This window comes from Microcaecilia unicolor, chromosome 6, assembly GCF_901765095.1.
Source record: "Microcaecilia unicolor chromosome 6, aMicUni1.1, whole genome shotgun sequence".
Classification (NCBI taxonomy): domain Eukaryota; kingdom Metazoa; phylum Chordata; class Amphibia; order Gymnophiona; family Siphonopidae; genus Microcaecilia; species Microcaecilia unicolor.
In genome coordinates, this window is record NC_044036.1 from 278,722,558 (window position 1) to 278,741,570 (window position 19,013).

The 19,013-nt window shown below is 50.2% G+C and overlaps 1 protein-coding gene across 3 annotated transcripts in view; it reads left to right on the plus strand.

Moving 5' to 3' along the window:
- The window catches only part of RAB14 (RAB14, member RAS oncogene family), a 102,164-nt gene that overhangs the window by 73,076 nt on the left and 10,075 nt on the right, over positions 1-19,013 (plus strand). For all 3 annotated transcript variants that reach the window (XM_030207566.1, XM_030207563.1, XM_030207565.1), the window contains one exon: positions 16,565-16,652. In XM_030207566.1, the coding sequence (XP_030063426.1) occupies positions 16,565-16,652 (88 nt within the window). The remainder of the gene's footprint in view (positions 1-16,564; positions 16,653-19,013) is intronic.

The window sequence follows — 19,013 nt, forward strand, 5'->3', positions numbered from 1 at the left end:
TTTGGCGCGAAGCCGCCATTTTATTGCTATATTGTGAAAAAAAACGGACGATGACTTTTGAAGGAGTTAAGCGTTGCTCCCATTGTGGTAAACGCAGATCAGCAGCGGGGCTGTGTAAAATGTGCTCCTTAGACGCTCACTCTAGTTTGCGCATGCCGAGCGATGTTTCTTCCTGCTCGATGGAGCTGGCAGCGGGCGCCATTTTGGAAGCGCCACATGCCTCAACCCTTGCGGTTGTGGAGGAGTCTGAGTGCAGGGGACGCCTCGTTTAGAGGCTGCCAGAGAAGCTCCTACATCCGTTTCTCCTAATTCGGAGGCGGAGGGTCAGGGTGAGTTTTTCTCCTCTGAGTTTGTGCTTTTAATGCATAAGGCTTTTATGCTGAAAAGAGCTCTGCCGCAGGTGTCTGACACTGCGTTGCCTCCTGGCTTCCCTCCTGGTGTTGATGCCCCAGGGATGACGTCAGAGGTTTCCTCCCCCGAGCGTTGGAAACACACTAAACATAGATGGGTAAATTCCATCCAAGAGCTTATTTCTGCTCAATGGTCTGACCCTGATGGGCCTTTGAAAGTGGCCAGGGCTATGGGTCAGCTTTACCCTCTGCGTGAGGAGCACTTGGCCCCTTTGGGGATGCCTAAAGTGGATGCATTGGTCACGGCAGTGACAAAAAAGACCACCCTCCCAGTAGAGGGAGGAGTCACTTTGAAAGACATGCAGGACTGGCGGCTTGAGTCCGCGCTGAAGCGGTCCTTTGAAATTGCGGGCCTTGCCTTGAGGGCATCTATTTGCAGTTCCTATGCAGCCCGGGCATGTCTTTCCTGGTTACAGCAGGCGGTGGAACAGCCTGCCAATGGTGCGGGCCCCCTTTCTGAGTTTGCCCCGTGGATGGAGTCGGCACTGTCATTTTTGGCTGACGCCCTGTATGATCTTGTCAGAGCTTCGGCTAAACAGATGTCTGTGGCGGTGTCCACCCGCCGCCTTCTTTGGCTGCGGCATTGGGCGGCTGACATGGCTTCTAAGCAAAGACAGAGAAATTGGAGAAGATTGTGAAAGACCTGGGGGAATCTAAACCCCAAGAGGTTACCTGAGGATAGACCGAGGCCTTCTTCCAAGGGTTCTGTGTTTCCCTCCTCTTCCAGACCTCGCTTCTGTGAAGCTGGAAGGTATCACCCGGGGCGCTCTGCTGGGGTTTCTCAAGGTGCCCGTTTTCAGCAGAGGAACTCCTTTCGCTCGGACAAACGTTCCGTAGGGGCCGGTTGAAGGCCAAGATTTCAGGGGCGTCCTCCACAATGATGGGACGCCGGTCCACTCCTCCTTGCCTGCTATAGGAGGACGTCTTTCCCTCTTTCTAGAGGAGTGGACCAAGATTACCTCAGATCAGTGGGTCCTGGACCTGATCAGAGAAGGTAACTGACTGGAACTCGGTGCCCCGGTGAGAGATGTGTTTGTGGAGTCCCGATGCGGCACTGCTGTAAAACGGACAGCGGTAGAAGAGACCTTACAAGTCTTGCTGCACCTCGGAGCGGTGATCCCGGTGCCTCCCGCCGAACGTGCTGCAGCCGCTATTCCATTTATTTTGTTGTGCCTCGAAAAGGCGGGTCTTTCAGACCGATCCTCGACTTACGAAGAGTCAACGAGGCCCTCAGAGTACAACATTTTCGCATGGAAACCCTGTGCTCCGTCATTGCGGCGGTTCAGCCAGGAGAGTTTCTCACGTCTCTGGACCTAAAAGAAGTATATTCCTATCTGGCCTCCACACCAGCGGTTTCTCCGCTTTGCGGTGTTGGGAAAGCATTTCCAGTTTCAGGCCTTGCCTTTCAGCCTAGCCACAGCTCCCCGTACCTTTTCCAAGGTAATGGTGGTAGTAGCTGCCTGTCTCAGGCAAGAGGGTATCAGAGTTCACTCTTATCTCGACGACTGGCTCATCAGAGCGGACTCAGCAACCGAGAGTCGTCTTGCCACAGCCAAAGTGGTGGCAATCCTGCAGCCGCTAGGCTGGGTGGTCAATATACCCAAAAGTCACCTGACCCCCTCTCAGTCTCTTGAATATTTGGGGATCGGGGTTGGTCTTTCTCCCCGATCAAAGGCAGTGCAAGCTTCAGAATCAGGTCTGTCTGCTCCTGCGGATGCCTCGCCCGCGAGTTTGGGACTTTGTCCAGCTGCTGGGGTCGATGACGGCCATCTTGGAGGTGGTGCCTTGGGCGAGAGCTCATATGAGGCATCTGCAGATTGCCCTGCTTCAACAATGGTCTCCGATTTCCCAGGAATATCAACGCAGACTAACGTTGCTCCCAGCGGCCCGGCTCAGTTTGGAGTGGTGGCTATCTGACAGGATGCTGCGCCAAGGAATGCCTCTCGCGCTTCCTTCCTGGTGCCTGGTGATAACAGATGCCAGCCTTCTAGGATGGGGAGCCCATTGCCAAGGAAGCTATGCTCAGGGTCTGTGGACACCCATGGAAGCGGGGTGGTCCATCAATCGCTTGGAACTGAGAGCGATATTCCAGGTTCTTATGGCCTTTCAAAACACTCTGAAGGGGCTTGCTGTCCGGGTTTTGTCAGACAACACAACAGCAGTGGCATACATAAATCGTCAGGGCGGCACTCAGTGCAGGGCCCTGGCCGCGGAGGCTGCTCAGATTTGCCACTGGGCCGAGCTCCACCTGCAGCTTCTGTCAGCAGCTCACATAGCAGGTCAGTGCAACGTGCAAGCCGATTTTCTCAGCAGGTATCAAATCGACCCGGCGGAATGGGAAGTGACAGAAGAAGTTTTTCTTCAGATTTGTGCCAAATGGGGGACACCCGGAATGGATCTAATGGTGTCAAGTGCAAATGCCAAAGTACCTCGCTTTTTCTGCAGAAGGAGAGATCCTCACTCGGCAGGGTTGGATGCTCTGGCTCAACCCTGACCCTCGGGCCTCCTGTATGTGTTCCCTCCTTGGCCCTTGATAGGACGAGTCCTACTGTGGATTCGACAGCACCGAGGTCTGGTGATTCTCATAGCTCCAGATTGGCCAAGGTGTCCGCTGGTCCCTTGCTGCTCATCTGGACATTGCCAGATTTCTCAGAGGGGTGCTTAGGCTCCGTCCTTCTGTTCGGTTGCCCTGTCCGGCCTGGAACCTGGGGCTAGTGTTGAAGGCTCTTCAGTGTTTGCCCTTTGAGCCGCTTAGGCGAGCTTCGGAGAAGGATGTGACTCTTAAGACAGTCTTTTTGGTGGCCATCACATCGGCTAGATGTGTGTCTGAGCTGCAGGCGCTGTCCTGTCGGGACCGTTTTATGCAATTCTCGGAGTCCAGAGTTACGGTACGTACAGTGTCTTCCTTCCTGCCTAAGGTGGTTTCAGCGTTTCACCTGAACCAGCCCATTTTTCTTCCTTACATTTCTAGGGAAGAGTTCCCGGACTCCTTTGGGCAGTTACATCTTCTGGATGTCCGCAGGGCGCTGTTGCAGTACCTACAGATGTCTAATGACTTTAGGACTTCTGATCACCTTTTTGTCTTGTTGTCAGGTCCTCGGCATGGAGGTCCAGCGTCTAAGGCCACTATAGCCCTTTGGCTCAAGGAAGTCATTTTTGCTGCGTATCTGCTTACAGGTCGGTCTTCGCCTGAAGCGTTTAAGGCGCATTCCACGACAGCCATCTCGTCATGGGCTGAAACGGGTGCAGTCTCTCTTCAAGAGATCTGTAGTGCGGCTACTTGGGCTTCTCAGCTCTCTTTTGCCCGGCATTACAGGCTGGATGTTGCAGCAAAGCAGGACACTGTTTTTGGAGCTCAAGTATTGGCTCGTGGTGTGGCCTGTTCCCACCCTAAGTAGGGATTGCTTTTGTACATCCCATCAGTTAATGGATTCATCTGCTGCTGATGACAAGGAAGGGAAAATTAGGTTCTTACCTTGGTAATTTTCTTTCCTTTAGTCACAGCAGATGAATCCATGATCCCTCCCTGTTTTTTGTTCAGATCTTTCATGCAGATATAAATCTCATTGGGAGAAGTTGGAAAACAGTTATCAGAATTTATACATGATGTTCTACTACAGGAGGTTGAGATTGTCCCTCCTTTGTTGCTCCTGTTCTGGGGCGTTTGTTCGTTGTGAGGAAAGTTTGTGTTATACCTTTATGGTTCACTCTTCTTTGGAAATCTCAAATACTGAAGGCAGTTGGGGGCTAGCCGTCCAAGAGGCACTATGGTTTTTCAGTGTTCTTTATCTCCATCTGCTGGTAGACGGATACAACCCATCAGTTAATGGATTCATCTGCTGTGACTAAAGGAAAGAAAATTACCAAGGTAAGAACCTAATTTTCCCATTTTGCACTGTACAGAAAGAAATTTGAGGGAGCTACTTTATGCGATTAATTGTGTGATACTTTTTAGTTTAAACAATTTTATTGGTGAGTAATCAATAAAGCAGAATATAGCACACTCAAAAGTATAGGGAAAAGTAAAACACTGCTATTATCAACACTAAAGATTGAAACATGCATAATGAGGCTCACCAGTTTATTTTACCCCATCCCATTCTCCCCCCCCAAAAAAAAAAAAAAAAAAAAAAACCATCATGAGAGAGAGAAGCATTCCATACTAGAGAACCAAGTACCACTTATCCCTGAACCAAGCAGATTATAGAGTATTTAAAATGAGACTCCTTCCCCGTGGTGTCGTGTTGAATATAACTGTCCCAAATCATCAAGAAGCATTCTTTACACTGAAAAGAACTACATGCCTCCAAAACCAGTAATTGATGGACTTGATTTCTCCATTTCCAAAATGCAGGTGGTTCAGTAACTGTCTGTGGCAGCAAAATGCAGCCCTACTTTTTATGTTTTGGCTGTATTTGTGTATTTGCCACTTTTTCCTTGGTTTTCTGATCTATGGTGTTAAGGAGCTTTCTTCTTCATATATTCTGTTAATTACAATCTTCATATGTACAGGTGGATTCTTACTGATTCCTTCTGCTCATCAGAATGTCTCCCCAAGTTTTTAATGGTGGAACTAAGTTCTGGGTGCTTGCTCTCATACTTTTTATCAAATTTTTTGCATTTAGATCCATTGATACTGTTAAATAGGCTTGAAGACCTACAGTGGTAACTCTATATGATGATTGGCTTATTGATCTCTAGGAATTGTATAGTATCTACATGCACAGTATGTACATGCACTGGTTCTTATAGACTATGTTGTGATATGATGGAGTTTTCTTGTTCATATATCAATTTTTCAAGGTTTTTTTAAGAGGCCAGTCCACAATTCCAAAACTGGTTGATGGCTTGTATCTTATTAGAGCACTTCTCCGTATCAATTTTGATCACCTGTAATCAGGGCTTTTTGTGAGGGGGTACTTGGGGGTACTGAGTACCGGCACCTTTTCCATTGTCTGTTAAAATTGGCCCATGGACCCCAAGTTTTAATGAAAGAGCTCAGGCTCTACACACCAATTCTGCCTTGTCATAGATTCTGTGATTGGTTGCAGGGGGCCTGGCTGTTGTGGGGTGGATCCCTCAGTGATCACCCCACCCCTGAAGGATGGCCTAACATTTGAGTACCGGCACCTTTTTTGCTAGAAAGAACGCACTGCCTGTAATACTTTGCTGCTCTTCTCTCACTGTTTTATGCTGGGTTTTTTACTCCCTTCCTTATCTCACAGTAGATGTTTGTATATGTTCGTGTTCAAGTTCCTATGACACAATCATCAGTCAGAGAGAAGTTTTCAGTTCTGCTCCATTTTCCTCTCAGATTGCCTAAGCACATTTGTCTAAGCCAGAAGTCATACCGATACCATCTGAAACACTTTTTACTAAATAGAGTTCTGCCAAATGTCGATCACTGGGATTTGAAGTCATGATAATTTACTTCCTCCCCCTAATCCACCATGCATGGACTACTCCCAACATAAACAACAATGTGCCCACAACATACACACCCTACAGACAACTCACTCACAACTCACCAGACCAAAAGAACAACAACCAACTAAAAAGAAAAACAAATACATACAGAAACAACCAACAGAAAGGGAAGAAAGGACATGACATAAATCTAAATCCCAGGATCACAGACAACTAATAAAAAATTAACACATCTATGTCCCAAACCGTACCTTACCATTCAGTCCAAATGGGATACGTAAACGCCAAATCAATAGTAAATAAAAGATTATAACAGACTGGCTCACCACAGATAATCTTGACCTATTCATAACTGAAACCTGGATCCATGACCTTAAAGACCCAATAATCTGAGACTTATGCCCGCCAGGATACAAAATTACCCATTGGACAAGAAACGGAAAAAGAGAAGGAGGAATAGCCATAATATACAAATCTGAATTCACCATCACAACCACAGATGAATCCATTCTGCCACAACTTGAAATTGCCTCAGTAAGAATCACCCAAATTTGCAGGAACACCTTAACGCAGTCATACTCTACAGACCACCAGGCAACTGGCAAAACTCCCAAACACACTTCATGGACTTTATCTCGAACACTTGTGTCTCGACCTCAAACCTTATCATAATAGGAGATATCAACCTGCATCTTGAAGATCTCACCACAACAAGCACCCAAGAATGCAAAGAGTGCCTTAAACTGTGGGATCTTCACGGACCAAACACACAACCAACTCATATTAAAGGACACACATTAGACATCATCACACACAAATTCGACCATGACTCAAACCTTATATTAACAGATACAAAATGGACACCTACTCTGTGGTCAGACCACTACAAAGCACACACATCCCTCCACTGGCGAAAGAAAGACTCACTTAGCATACAAACACGGAAAACCTACACTAAGAGAGGAAAAATAGACCCGGTTATATTCTGGCAACAGATCTACCACAACGGATGGACAATAAAGGCTGATACAAACCAATTCCTCTTAGAATGGGACAATAGATGCAAATCAATACTAGACAACATTGTCCCAATTCAAACCAGAACCTCACACAGAAAGAAGTCAATACCATGGTTCAACGAAGAACTGAAAAAACTCAAAACACAAGTTAGAAGACTAGAACGTGCGTGGAATAAAAAGAAAGACGACCCCACACTTAACGCCTGGAAACAGCTTCAAAGAAAATATAAATATACCATAAGGCAAACCAAAAGATTATATTACAAAACTGAAATTGGACCAAACTACAAGGACACACACACACACACTTCCAACTCGTGAATAAACTACTAGACACCACACCAGACACAAACAACAGTAAAGACACACCAGGAGCTGATAACCTCGCGAAGTACTTCAAGGAGAAAATCGTACAACTGCGACTTAAAATACCTTTCATCCCCATCGAATACGCTGTACTCCTAGACTGTCTAGACCCAGACCCTGGAGTATACCCAGCAGATAGAACTTGGACCAAATTCGAAATACTATCGAAGGATCTCATCTCCCAAACGCTTAAAAGATTCGCCAAATCTCATTGCAAACTAGACGTATGCCCAAACAACCTCATGAAATCGGCCCCTCAACAATTTATAACAGACCTAACGAACCACTTGAACTTTATGCTACAAAATGGACTCTTCCCGAAGGAGAAAGGAAACATTCTACTCACCCCTATACCCAAAGACCCAAAGAAAAATGCTAATGAACTAACCAACTATAGGCCAGTAGCATCTATCCCCTTAATAACCAAAATAACGGAAGGGATGGTGACCAAACAACTCACAAACTATTTAAACAAGTTCTCAATATTACACGACTCCCAATCAGGATTTCGTTCTAATCACAGTACAGAAACAGTACTAGTCACGCTCATAACTAAATTCAAACAAATGATTGCAACCGGCAAGAACATACTACTACTGCAATTCGACATGTCCAGCGCCTTCGACATGGTTGATCATGGAATTCTACTACATATCCTTGAGTACTTTGGAATCGGAGGCAACGTTTTCAATTGGTTCAAGGGGTTCCTAACCACACGATCATATCAAGTGACATCAAATTTGATTACATCAGCCACATGGACACCTGAAATGCGGAGTTCCACAGGGATCCCCCCTATCACTGACCTTATTCAACCTAATGATACCCTTGGCCAAATCAAATACTATCAAATCAAAACCTCAACCCATACTTATACGCTGATGACGTAACAATCTACATCCCATTTAAACAAGATTTAAAAGAAATCTCCAATGATATCAACCAAAGTCTACATATGCACTCATGGGCAGATGCATTTCAGCTGAAACTTAATGCGGAAAAAACCCAATGCTTAATACACACCTCTCAACACAATACGAACAAATTAACCACCATCAACATACCAAACTGAACCTACCAATTTCGGACACCCTAAAGATTCTTAGAGTTACTATAGATAGACACCTAACACTTGAGAGTCATGCGAAAAATACAACCAAAAAGATGTTCCACTCAATGTGGAAATTAAAAAGAATAAGACCATACTTCCCAAGGACCGTCTTCCGTAATCTGGTACAATCATTGGTACTCAGTCATCTAGGCTATTGTAATGCACTCTATGCCGGCTATAAAGAGCAAATACTCAAACTCCAGACAGCCCAGAACACTGCAGCTAGACTCATATTCGGAAAATCAAAATATGAAAGTGCTAAACCCCTACGAGAAAAGTTACATTGAGGCATATTTTCAAAGCACTTAGCCTTCCACTCAAAGAACGCATCACGTTCAAAATATGTACCCTAGTTCATAAAATCATTCATGGCGATGCCCCAGCCTACATGTCATACCTGATAGACTTACCACCCAGGAATGCTAGGAAATCATCCCGAACATTCCTTAATCTTCATTTCCCCAATTGTAAAGGTCTAAAATACAAACTAACACACGCATCAACTTTTTCCTATTTGAGCACACAATTCTGGAACGCACTGCCGCACAACCTAAAAACGATCTATGAACTGACCGACTTCCGCAAGCTACTGAAGACCCATCTCTTTAACAGGTCATACCACAAAGATCAACACATGTGAACTCTCCCACATGTAACCAAATCTGTTTTATTATGTTCTCTTGCTATATTACTATTATGTTTATAATGTTTTCTTTTTATATTATTCTTGTTTTTCATTATAATGTAACCCAAAATCCTTCTGTAATACTAAATGTGTACTTCCTCTTATTTCCACTATTCATGATGTATTGTAAGCCACATTGAGCCTGCAAAGAGGTGGGAAAATGTGGAATACAAATGCAACAAATAAATAAAATAAATCTACAAACAGCAGGTGTGATATCTCTGGGTCACATCACATTCTCCGAGGACAAGCAGGCTGCTTGTTCTCACTGATGGGTTGACGTCCTCGGCAGCCTCCTCCATCGGAAAGTTTACTAGCAAAGGCCTTTGCTAGTCCTCGCGCGCCCATGCGCACCGCGCATGCGCGGCCGTCTTCCCGCCCGAAACCGGCTCGAGCCGGCCAGTCTTCTTTCGTCCGCGCTCGGTACGGTCGTGTTACGCCGTTCGTGCCCCAGAGAGTCGACCTCGCGCGTCCTTTTCGACGTGTTTTTTCCTTGTTTTTCTTTAAAAAAGTTCGGGAAGCGCTCCGGAAGTGTTCCGGAAGACCCTTTCGGGTTTTCTGCCCTTCCCGTAATTTTCACAGCTTTTGCCCCGTAAGTTTTCTTTCGTTGTTGGGGTAGGCCTAGTTTGGCCTCGGTCGAGATTTTTCTCCCTTTAAATTTTGGTGCTTCAATTTTCGCCATTTCGGCCTTTGATTTCGCCGGCGTGATTTTTCCGCCCATGACATCGAAGCCTTCCAGCGGCTTCAAGAAGTGCACCCAGTGCGCCCGGGTAATCTCGCTCACTGATAGGCACTCTGCGTGTCTTCAGTGTCTAGGGGCCCAGCACCGCCCTCAGAACTGCAGTCTGTGTTCCCTGTTACAAAGGCGGACTCAGGTAGCGAGATTAGCCCAGTGGAACGTTTTGTTCTCGGGCTCTTCGTCGACATCGGCACCGGAGGCATCGAGTGCATCGACGTCGTCAGCGTCCGGACCATCTTCCTTGGCTGCCGCTCCATCGACTGCATCGAGGCATCGGACCTCTGCATCGGCGCCGAGGCATCGGGCGACTGCATCGACGTCGGTGGTACCGAGACTTCGTCTGCTGATGTCGTCGGACGGAGGTGCATCGTCAGGAGTGCAGGTGAGGGCTGTCCATTCCCCTGCTGGTGGCGGTGAGCCTTCGGGTGGGTCTCCTCCTACCCTGAGGGCTCCTGCGGTACAGCCCCCCCGGGATCGACCCTCTTCGGTCTCGGCCCCGAGGAAGCGACGGATGGATTCTACGTCCTCCTCGTCGGTGCCAGGGAGCTCCGGTGACATGCTTCGGAAGAAGTCGAAGAAGCATCGACACCGGTCTCCTCCCCGTGTCGGCACCGAGAGCTCTGGGTCGCCGAGGGATTCGGCACCCAGCAGGCATCGGCATCGAGAGGACCGCTCACCCTCTGTTCAGGAGGTGTCGATGCGCTCCACTCTGGACAGCCCGGAACAGCCTCCTCGCCCGGAGCAGGTTCTGACGTCGACGCCTGCATCGACCTCTCAGCCTTTTTCTGCAGCCACTCTGAACGAGAGCCTCCGGGCCGTTCTCCCAGAGATTCTGGGAGAGCTGTTGCGCCCTACCCCTCCGGTACCGGCGGTGCTTGCGCCTCCGGTACCGTCGAGCGTGGCGCCAGCTGGTCCATCGCCCAGGTTGAGGTCCCCGACGTCGGTACCGCGTGCGGTGCCGACCGCGGCCACCTCCCAGGAAGGCTCCCCGACTACGTCGGCGGAGGGAGCTTCGCCGATGCGGGCGAGGGAGTCTACCTCTCGACGCCCCCATCGTGGACGTGGCTCCACGGAGTCGAGCCGGGCGAGGTTGCAGACACAGGTCCGTAAACTTGTGTCTGACACCGAGGGTGAGGCCTCGTGGGAGGACGAAGAAGACCCCAGATATTTCTCTGACGAGGAGTCTGAGGGTCTTCCTTCTGATCCCACTCCCTCTCCTGAAAGGCAGCTTTCTCCTCCTGAGAGTCTGTCTTTCGCTTCCTTTGTCCGGGAGATGTCTACGGCCATCCCTTTCCCGGTGGTTGTGGAGGACGAGCCCAGGGCTGAAATGTTTGAGCTCCTGGACTATCCTTCTCCACCTAAGGAAGCGTCCACTGTTCCCTTGCATCATGTCCTGAAAAAGACATTGCGAACTGGACCAAGCCATTAAGTAATCCCCACATTCCCAAGAAGATCGAGTCCCAGTACCGGATCCATGGGGACCCAGAGCTGATGCGCACTCAGTTGCCTCACGACTCTGGAGTTGTGGATTTGGCCCTAAAGAAGGCTAAGAGTTCTAGGGAGCATGCTTCGGCGCCCCCGGGCAAAGACCCTAGAACCTTAGACTCCTTTGGGAGGAAGGCCTACCATTCTTCTATGCTCGTGGCCAAGATCCAGTCTTACCAGCTCTACACGAGCATACACATGCGGAACAATGTGCGGCAGTTGGCGGGCTTGGTTGATGCTCTTCCCCCTGAGCAAGCCAAGCCTTTTCAGGAGGTGGTCAGGCAGCTGAAGGCGTGCAGAAAATTCCTGGCCAGAGGAGTTTATGACACTTTTGATGTTGCGTCCAGGGCCGCTGCTCAAGGTGTGGTGATGCGCAGGCTCTCATGGCTGCGTGCCGCCGACCTGGAGAATAGAATCCAGCAGCGGATTGCGGACTCGCCTTGCCGTGCGGACAACATTTTTGGGGAAAAAGTCGAGCAGGTGGTAGAGTCTCTCCACCAGCGGGACACCGCATTCGACAAGTTCTCCCGCCGGCAGCCTTCAGCATCTACCTCTACAGGTAGAAGATTTTTCGGGGGAAGGAAGACTGGTCCCTATGCTTCTGGTAAGCGTAGGTACAATCCTCCTTCCCGACAGCCTGCGGCCCAGGCTAAGCCCCAGCGCGCTCGCTCTTGTCAGCAGCGTGCGCCTCAGCAAGGCCCCGCGGCTCCCCAGCAAAAGCAAGGGGCGAGCTTTTGACTGGCTCCAGCAGAGCATAGCCGACATCCAAGTGTCAGTGTCGGGCGACCTGCCAGTCGGAGGGAGGTTGAAAGCTTTTCACCAAAGGTGGCCTCTCATAACCTCCGATCAGTGGGTTCTGCAAATAGTCCGGCAAGGATACACCCTCAATTTGGCCTCAAAACCTCCAAATTGTCCACCGGGAGCTCAGTCTTACAGCTTCCAGCACAAGCAGGTACTTGCAGAGGAACTCTCCGCCCTTCTCAGCGCCAATGCGGTCGAGCCCGTGCCATCCGGGCAGGAAGGGCTGGGATTCTATTCCAGGTACTTCCTTGTGGAAAAGAAGACAGGGGGGATGCGTCCCATCCTAGACCTAAGGGCCCTGAACAAATATCTCGTAAAAGAAAAGTTCAGGATGCTTTCCCTGGGCACCCTCCTCCCCATGATTCAGCAAAACGATTGGCTATGCTCTCTGGACTTGAAGGATGCCTACACTCACATCCCGATACTGCCAGCTCACAGACAGTATCTGCGATTTCAGCTGGGCACACGCCACTTCCAGTACTGTGTGCTACCCTTTGGGCTCGCCTCTGCGCCCAGGGTGTTCACAAAGTGCTTGGCTGTAGTAGCAGCGGCACTTCGCAGGCTGGGGGTGCACGTGTTCCCATATCTCGACGATTGGCTGGTGAAGAACACATCCGAGGCAGGAGCCCTGCAGTCCATGCAGATGACTATTCGCCTCCTGGAGCTACTGGGGTTTGTGATAAATTATCCAAAGTCCCATCTTCTCCCAGTGCAGAAACTCGAATTCATAGGAGCTCTGCTGGATTCTCGGACGGCTCGCGCCTATCTCCCAGAGACGAGAGCCAACAACTTGTTGTCCCTCGTCTCGCGGGTGCGAGCGTCCCAGCAGATCACAGCTCGGCAGATGTTGAGATTGCTGGGCCACATGGCCTCCACAGTTCATGTGACTCCCATGGCCCGCCTTCACATGAGATCTGCTCAATGGACCCTAGCCTCCCAGTGGTATCAGGCCGCCGGGGGTCTAGAGGACGTGATCCACCTGTCCACGAGTTTTCTCAAATCCCTATATTGGTGGACGATTTGCTCCAATTTGACTCTGGGACGTCCCTTCCAAATTCCTCAGCCACAAAAGGTGCTGACCACGGATGCGTCCCTCCTGGGATGGGGAGCTCATGTCGATGGGCTTCACACCCAAGGAAGCTGGTCCCTCCAGGAACGCGATCTGCAGATCAATCTTCTGGAGTTACGAGCGATCTGGAACGCTCTGAAGGCTTTCAGAGATCGGCTGTCCCACCAAATTATCCAAATTCAGACAGACAACCAGGTTGCCATGTACTATGTCAACAAGCAGGGGGGCACCGGATCTCGCCCCCTGTGTCAGGAAGCCGTCAGCATGTGGCTCTGGGCTCGCCGTCACGGCATGGGGCTCCAAGCCACATATCTGGCAGGCGTAAACAACAGTCTGGCCGACAGGTTGAGCAGGATTATGCAACCTCACGAGTGGTCGCTCAATTCCCGTGTGGTACGACAGATCTTCCAGGTGTGGGGCACCCCCTTGGTAGATCTCTTCGCATCTCGAGTGAACCACAATGTCCCTCAGTTCTGTTCCAGGCTTCAGGCCCACGGCAGACTGGCATCGGATGCCTTCCTCCTGGACTGGGGGGAGGGTCTGCTGTATGCTTATCCTCCCATACCTCTGGTGGGGAAGACTTTGTTGAAACTCAAGCAAGACCGAGGCACCATGATTCTGATTGCTCCTTTTTGGCCGCGTCAGATCTGGTTCCCTCTTCTTCTGGAGTTGTCCTCCGAAGAACCGTGGAGATTGGAGTGTTTTCCGACCCTCATCACACAGGACGAAGGGGCACTTCTGCATCCCAGCCTCCAGTCGCTGGCTCTTACGGCCTGGATGTTGAGGGCGTAGACTTTGCCTCTTTGGGTCTGTCAGAGGGTGTCTCCCGCATCTTGCTTGCTTCCAGGAAAGATTCCACTAAGAGAAGTTACTTCTTCCATTGGAGGAGGTTTGCCGTCTGGTGTGACAGCAAGGCCCTAGATCCTCGCTCTTGTCCTACACAGACCCTGCTTGAATACCTTCTGCACTTGTCTGAGTCTGGTCTCAAGACCAACTCTGTAAGGGTTCACCTTAGTGCAATCAGTGCTTACCATTACCATGTGGAAGGTAAGCCGATCTCAGGACAGCCTTTAGTTGTTCGCTTCATGAGAGGCTTGCTGTTGTCAAAGCCCCCTGTCAAGCCTCCTACAGTGTCATGGGATCTCAATGTCGTTCTCACCCAGCTGATGAAACCTCCTTTCGAGCCACTGAATTCCTGCCATCTGAAGTACTTGACTTGGAAGGTCATTTTCTTGGTGGCAGTTACTTCAGCTCGTAGAGTCAGTGAGCTTCAGGCCCTGGTAGCCCAGGCCCCTTACACCAAATTTCATCATAACAGAGTAGTTCTCCGCACTCACCCTAAGTTCTTGCCAAAGGTCGTGTCGGAGTTCCATCTAAACCAGTCAATTGTCTTGCCAACATTCTTTCCCCGTCCTCATTCCTGCCCTGCTGAACGTCAGCTGCACACATTGGACTGCAAGAGAGCATTGGCCTTCTACCTGGAGCGGACACAGCCCCACAGACAGTCCGCCCAATTGTTTGTTTCTTTTGATCCCAATAGGAGGGGAGTGGCTGTAGGGAAACGCACCATATCCAATTGGCTAGCAGATTGCATTTCCTTCACTTACTCCCAGGCGGGGCTGGCTCTTGAGGGTCATGTCACGGCTCATAATGTTAGAGCCATGGCTGCGTCGGTAGCCCACTTGAAGTCAGCCTCCATTGAAGAAATTTGCAAAGCTGCGACGTGGTCTTCTGTCCACACATTCACATCTCATTACTGCCTGCAGCAGGATACCCGACGCGACAGTCGGTTCGGGCAGTCAGTTCTTCAGAACCTGTTTGGGCTTTAGGATCCAACTCCACCCCCCGAGGGCCCTGTTTGTTCTGTTCCAGGCTGCACTCTCAGTTAGTTGGTAATTTTTTAGGTCAATTTCAGTTATGTCCTCGCCGTTGCGAGGCCCAATTGACCATGGTTGTTGTTTTGAGTGAGCCTGGGGGCTAGGGATACCCCATCAGTGAGAACAAGCAGCCTGCTTGTCCTCGGAGAAAGCGAATGCTACATACCTGTAGAAGGTATTCTCCGAGGACAGCAGGCTGATTGTTCTCACAAACCCGCCCGCCTCCCCTTTGGAGTTGTCTTCCCTTGAAGTGTATTGTCTTGCTACATACTGGACTGGCCGGCTCGAGCCGGTTTCGGGCGGGAAGACGGCCGCGCATGCGCAGTGCGCATGGGCGCGCGAGGACTAGCAAAGGCCTTTGCTAGTAAACTTTCCGATGGAGGGGGCTGCCGAGGACGTCAACCCATTAGTGAGAACAATCAGCCTGCTGTCCTCGGAGAATACCTTCTACAGGTATGTAGCATTCGCTTTGCCTATCATCTGTCAGAGATGGTGCTTTCCCTCAAGAAGCTCTGCGTAATCTGTTTTAGAAATCTATTCAACACTTGCATCATATGAGTGGGTCACCCCACAACAGTGAACTTACCTGTAAACTAAAGCAACCCTCAGCTTGAGAGTCACACAGTTGTGTCCTTCATTCAGTTCACTTGTTGAAGGAGAAAGCAAAATGGATTCCCTTTTATACTTGCATTCCATCTTTTTGCTATACTCTACTTATCATATGGAATTCCAAAAAGCATAAGACTTGTGTCTGATAAGTATGATACAAGCGCCTGGACGGACTCGGGGTGGAGTGGATCCAAAAGCAAAACTTGAAGGACATTTTTACACTTAAAAAAAAAACAAAAAGCATAGAGAGTGGCAGTTACAACTTTAGACACCTTACTGAGCAGACTAGACTGACCGTATTGATTTTTATGTACTACATTACTAGGTGTTCTCAGACAGCAGGATTAATTAGACACACAATCTCTCCTACCTTACTGAGAGCTGTACTTGAAATATAGAACTCGAAACTAAGGATAATAATGTGCATGGGAAGGGCTACACATGCTCAATTCAGTACTAGTTTTGAACACTGGGAGAGCTGTTCTATTGTGACACCATCTAATGATATCCCCCACTTGTATGCCTGATGTAATCCTGCTATCTATAGAAAATACATGTTGGTGCAGTGATTCCCAAACCTGATATGGGGGAACCCATCCAGTAAGGTTTTCATGATATCCACAATGAATATTAATGAGATTTACACACACTGCCTCCTTGCATATTCATTGTAGATATCCTGAAAACCTGAGGACAGGTTTGGGAGCACCTGTGCTAGAGGTAAGCAGCCTAGCTTTGTTCTCCAGCAAAATATGGCGAACCTCCCTTTGCGCAATTGAAATGAGTTAATTGTGCTGTTTCAGATGCCTATGTTATAATGCTTTAAATTTCTGAATTCCTATATTTTGCAAAGTTAAAACAGCATGACCATCTATGGAAGAGTCATATATATGTTTTTGGATTTTTTTGTTTTGTAAAACGGTGAGAAAATTTAGTTCTAATTACATGTTTCTCTTTCTGTCCCAGGTGATAATCCTGATAGGAAATAAAGCAGATCTTGAGGCACAGAGAGATGTAACATATGAAGAGGCCAAACAGTTTGCTGAAGAAAACGGTGAGTTTATTGTCCGGTACACTGAGAGAACTCTGGTTTAATATGCAAGCTATAACTGTGTCAAATAGTGGATAGAATATAAGTTCCAGTTCCCTTGTACGTTAACTTGAGTTCTCCGAGGACAAGCAGGCTGCTTGTTCTCACGACTAAGTTGACGTCCACGGCAGCCCCCACCAACCGGAACAAAACTTCACGGGCGGTCCCGCACACAGGGCACGCCCACCGTGCATGCGCGGCCATCTTCCCGTCCATGCACAAACGTTCCCGCTCAGTTTTTTCCTTTTCCGCGCGGGAGAGAGACGTGTTATCATCTCTCTCTCTCTCTCTCTCTCTCTCTCTGTCAGCCCCGGAAACCGGATCGCGGCCTAGCCGCGGTTTTTTTCTTCTTCGTACGCGTATTTTCTTTCTTTTCACTTGTTAAAAAAAAAAACAAAGACCTTGTTGTTTTAGCGCAAGGGCGCTTCGTTGCGACCTTGTGGACGCGCGGTCGTTTCTTTTTTGGGTGTGCTTTTCACCGCCACCATCGATGACTTTGACTTCGCCGGTGGGATTTTTCCGTCTATGTCCTCGAAGGTCCCGAGCGGATTCAAGAAGTGTGGTCGGTGCTGCCGGCAGATCTCGCAGACCGATACCCACGCTTGGTGCCTCCAGTGCCTCGGGCCAGAGCATAATACCAAGACGTGCACCTTGTGTCTCGGCTTACGGAAGCGGACACAGGTGGCAAGGCAAGTTCTTCGGGACCGTCTTTTCAGAACTTGCGCCGGCCCCTCGACGTCGGTGGCATCGGTGTCGACGGCCGGGTCTTCGGTACCGGTACCGATGTCGACGAAATCGGCACCGGCGATGGCACCGACCCCAGGTGTACAGGTACCGTTGGCTTGCCGGCGACGGCAGGGGTGAGCGGGCAATCGGCCCCGGCCACTCTCTCTACCCAGGGCCATCGGGACCGAACCCTGTCAGACCTGATTCCTCGAGGCCAGGGGGGGGGGGGGGGGTTCTACCTCCTCTTCGTCTCTGCCGCCGCACGCCGATGACAGGCACCGAAAGAGAACCAAAAAGCACTGTCATCGGTCGCCCATGGCGCACGGGACTGCCAGCTCCGGCACCTCGAGAGATGACTCGACGCCGAGGAAGCGGCAGTGCCGAGAGGAGCGTTCCCCCTCTGTTGAAGAGGTGTCGCTGCGTCAGTCCGCGGGTACTTCGATACCGTCTCCTGGACCCGAGCAGCTTCTGGCACCGACACCTACACCGGCCCCCTTGCCTTTCCCGACAGCGGGCCTTGACCAGTGCCTCCGAGCCATCCTTCCGAGGATTTTGGAAGGGCTGATGCGCCAGGCTCTGCCGGCACCGGGGGTGCTTGTGTCCCCGGCGCCGTTGATGGAGGCGCCGGTGTGCTCTAGCCCGATGCCGCGGCCGCCGACGCCGCTTGCGGCACTGGTGTCGACTGCCACGCAGTCGATGGAGGGAGCTTCATCCCCGTCGGCGCGGGAGTCCACCGCTCGACGCCATCACCGAGGACATAGTTCCTCGCAGTCGAGACGGGCCCAGTTGAGGTCTGAGCTGCAGGAGCTCATGTCCGACACTGAGGAAGAGGCCTCGTGGGGGGAGGAGGAGGACCCCAGATATTTCTCCTCAGAGGAGTCTGAGGGCCTTCCCTCCGACCCCACTTCTTCACCGGAGAGGAAGCTCTCGCTCTCTGAGAGCCTCTCCTTTGCCTCCTTCGTCAGGGGTATGTCTATTTGCATTCCCTTTCCCGTGGTCTCTGTGGATGAGCCGAGGGTTGAGATGCTCGAGGTCCTCGACTATCCATCACCACCTAGAGAGTTCCATGGTGCCGTTGCACAATGTCCTCAAAGAGACACTGCTTCGGAACTGGCTGAAGCCATTATCTAACCCCACCATCCCCAAGAAAGCGGAGTCCCAATACAGGATCCACTCTGACCCAGAGTTGATGCGGCCTCAATTGCCTCATGACTCGGCGGTCGTGGACTCTGCTCTCAAGAGAGCACGGAGTTCGAGGGATACTGCCTCGGCACCCCCGGGGCGGGAGTCTCGCACTCTGGACTCGATTGGGAGGAAGGCCTACCAATCCTCTATGCTCGTGACCCGCATCCAGTCATACCAGCTCTACACGAGCATTCACGTGTGGAACAATGTGAGGCAACTGGCGGACCTGGTCGACAAGCTCCCTCCGGAGCAGTCCAGGCCTTTTCAGGAGGTGGTCAGGCAGTTGAAGGCGTGCAGAAAGTTCCTGTCCAGGGGTATATATGACACCTGTGATGTGGCATCTCGAGCTGTGGCCCAAGGTATAGTGATGCGCAGACTCTCATGGCTGCATGCCTCTGACCTGGACAACCGCAC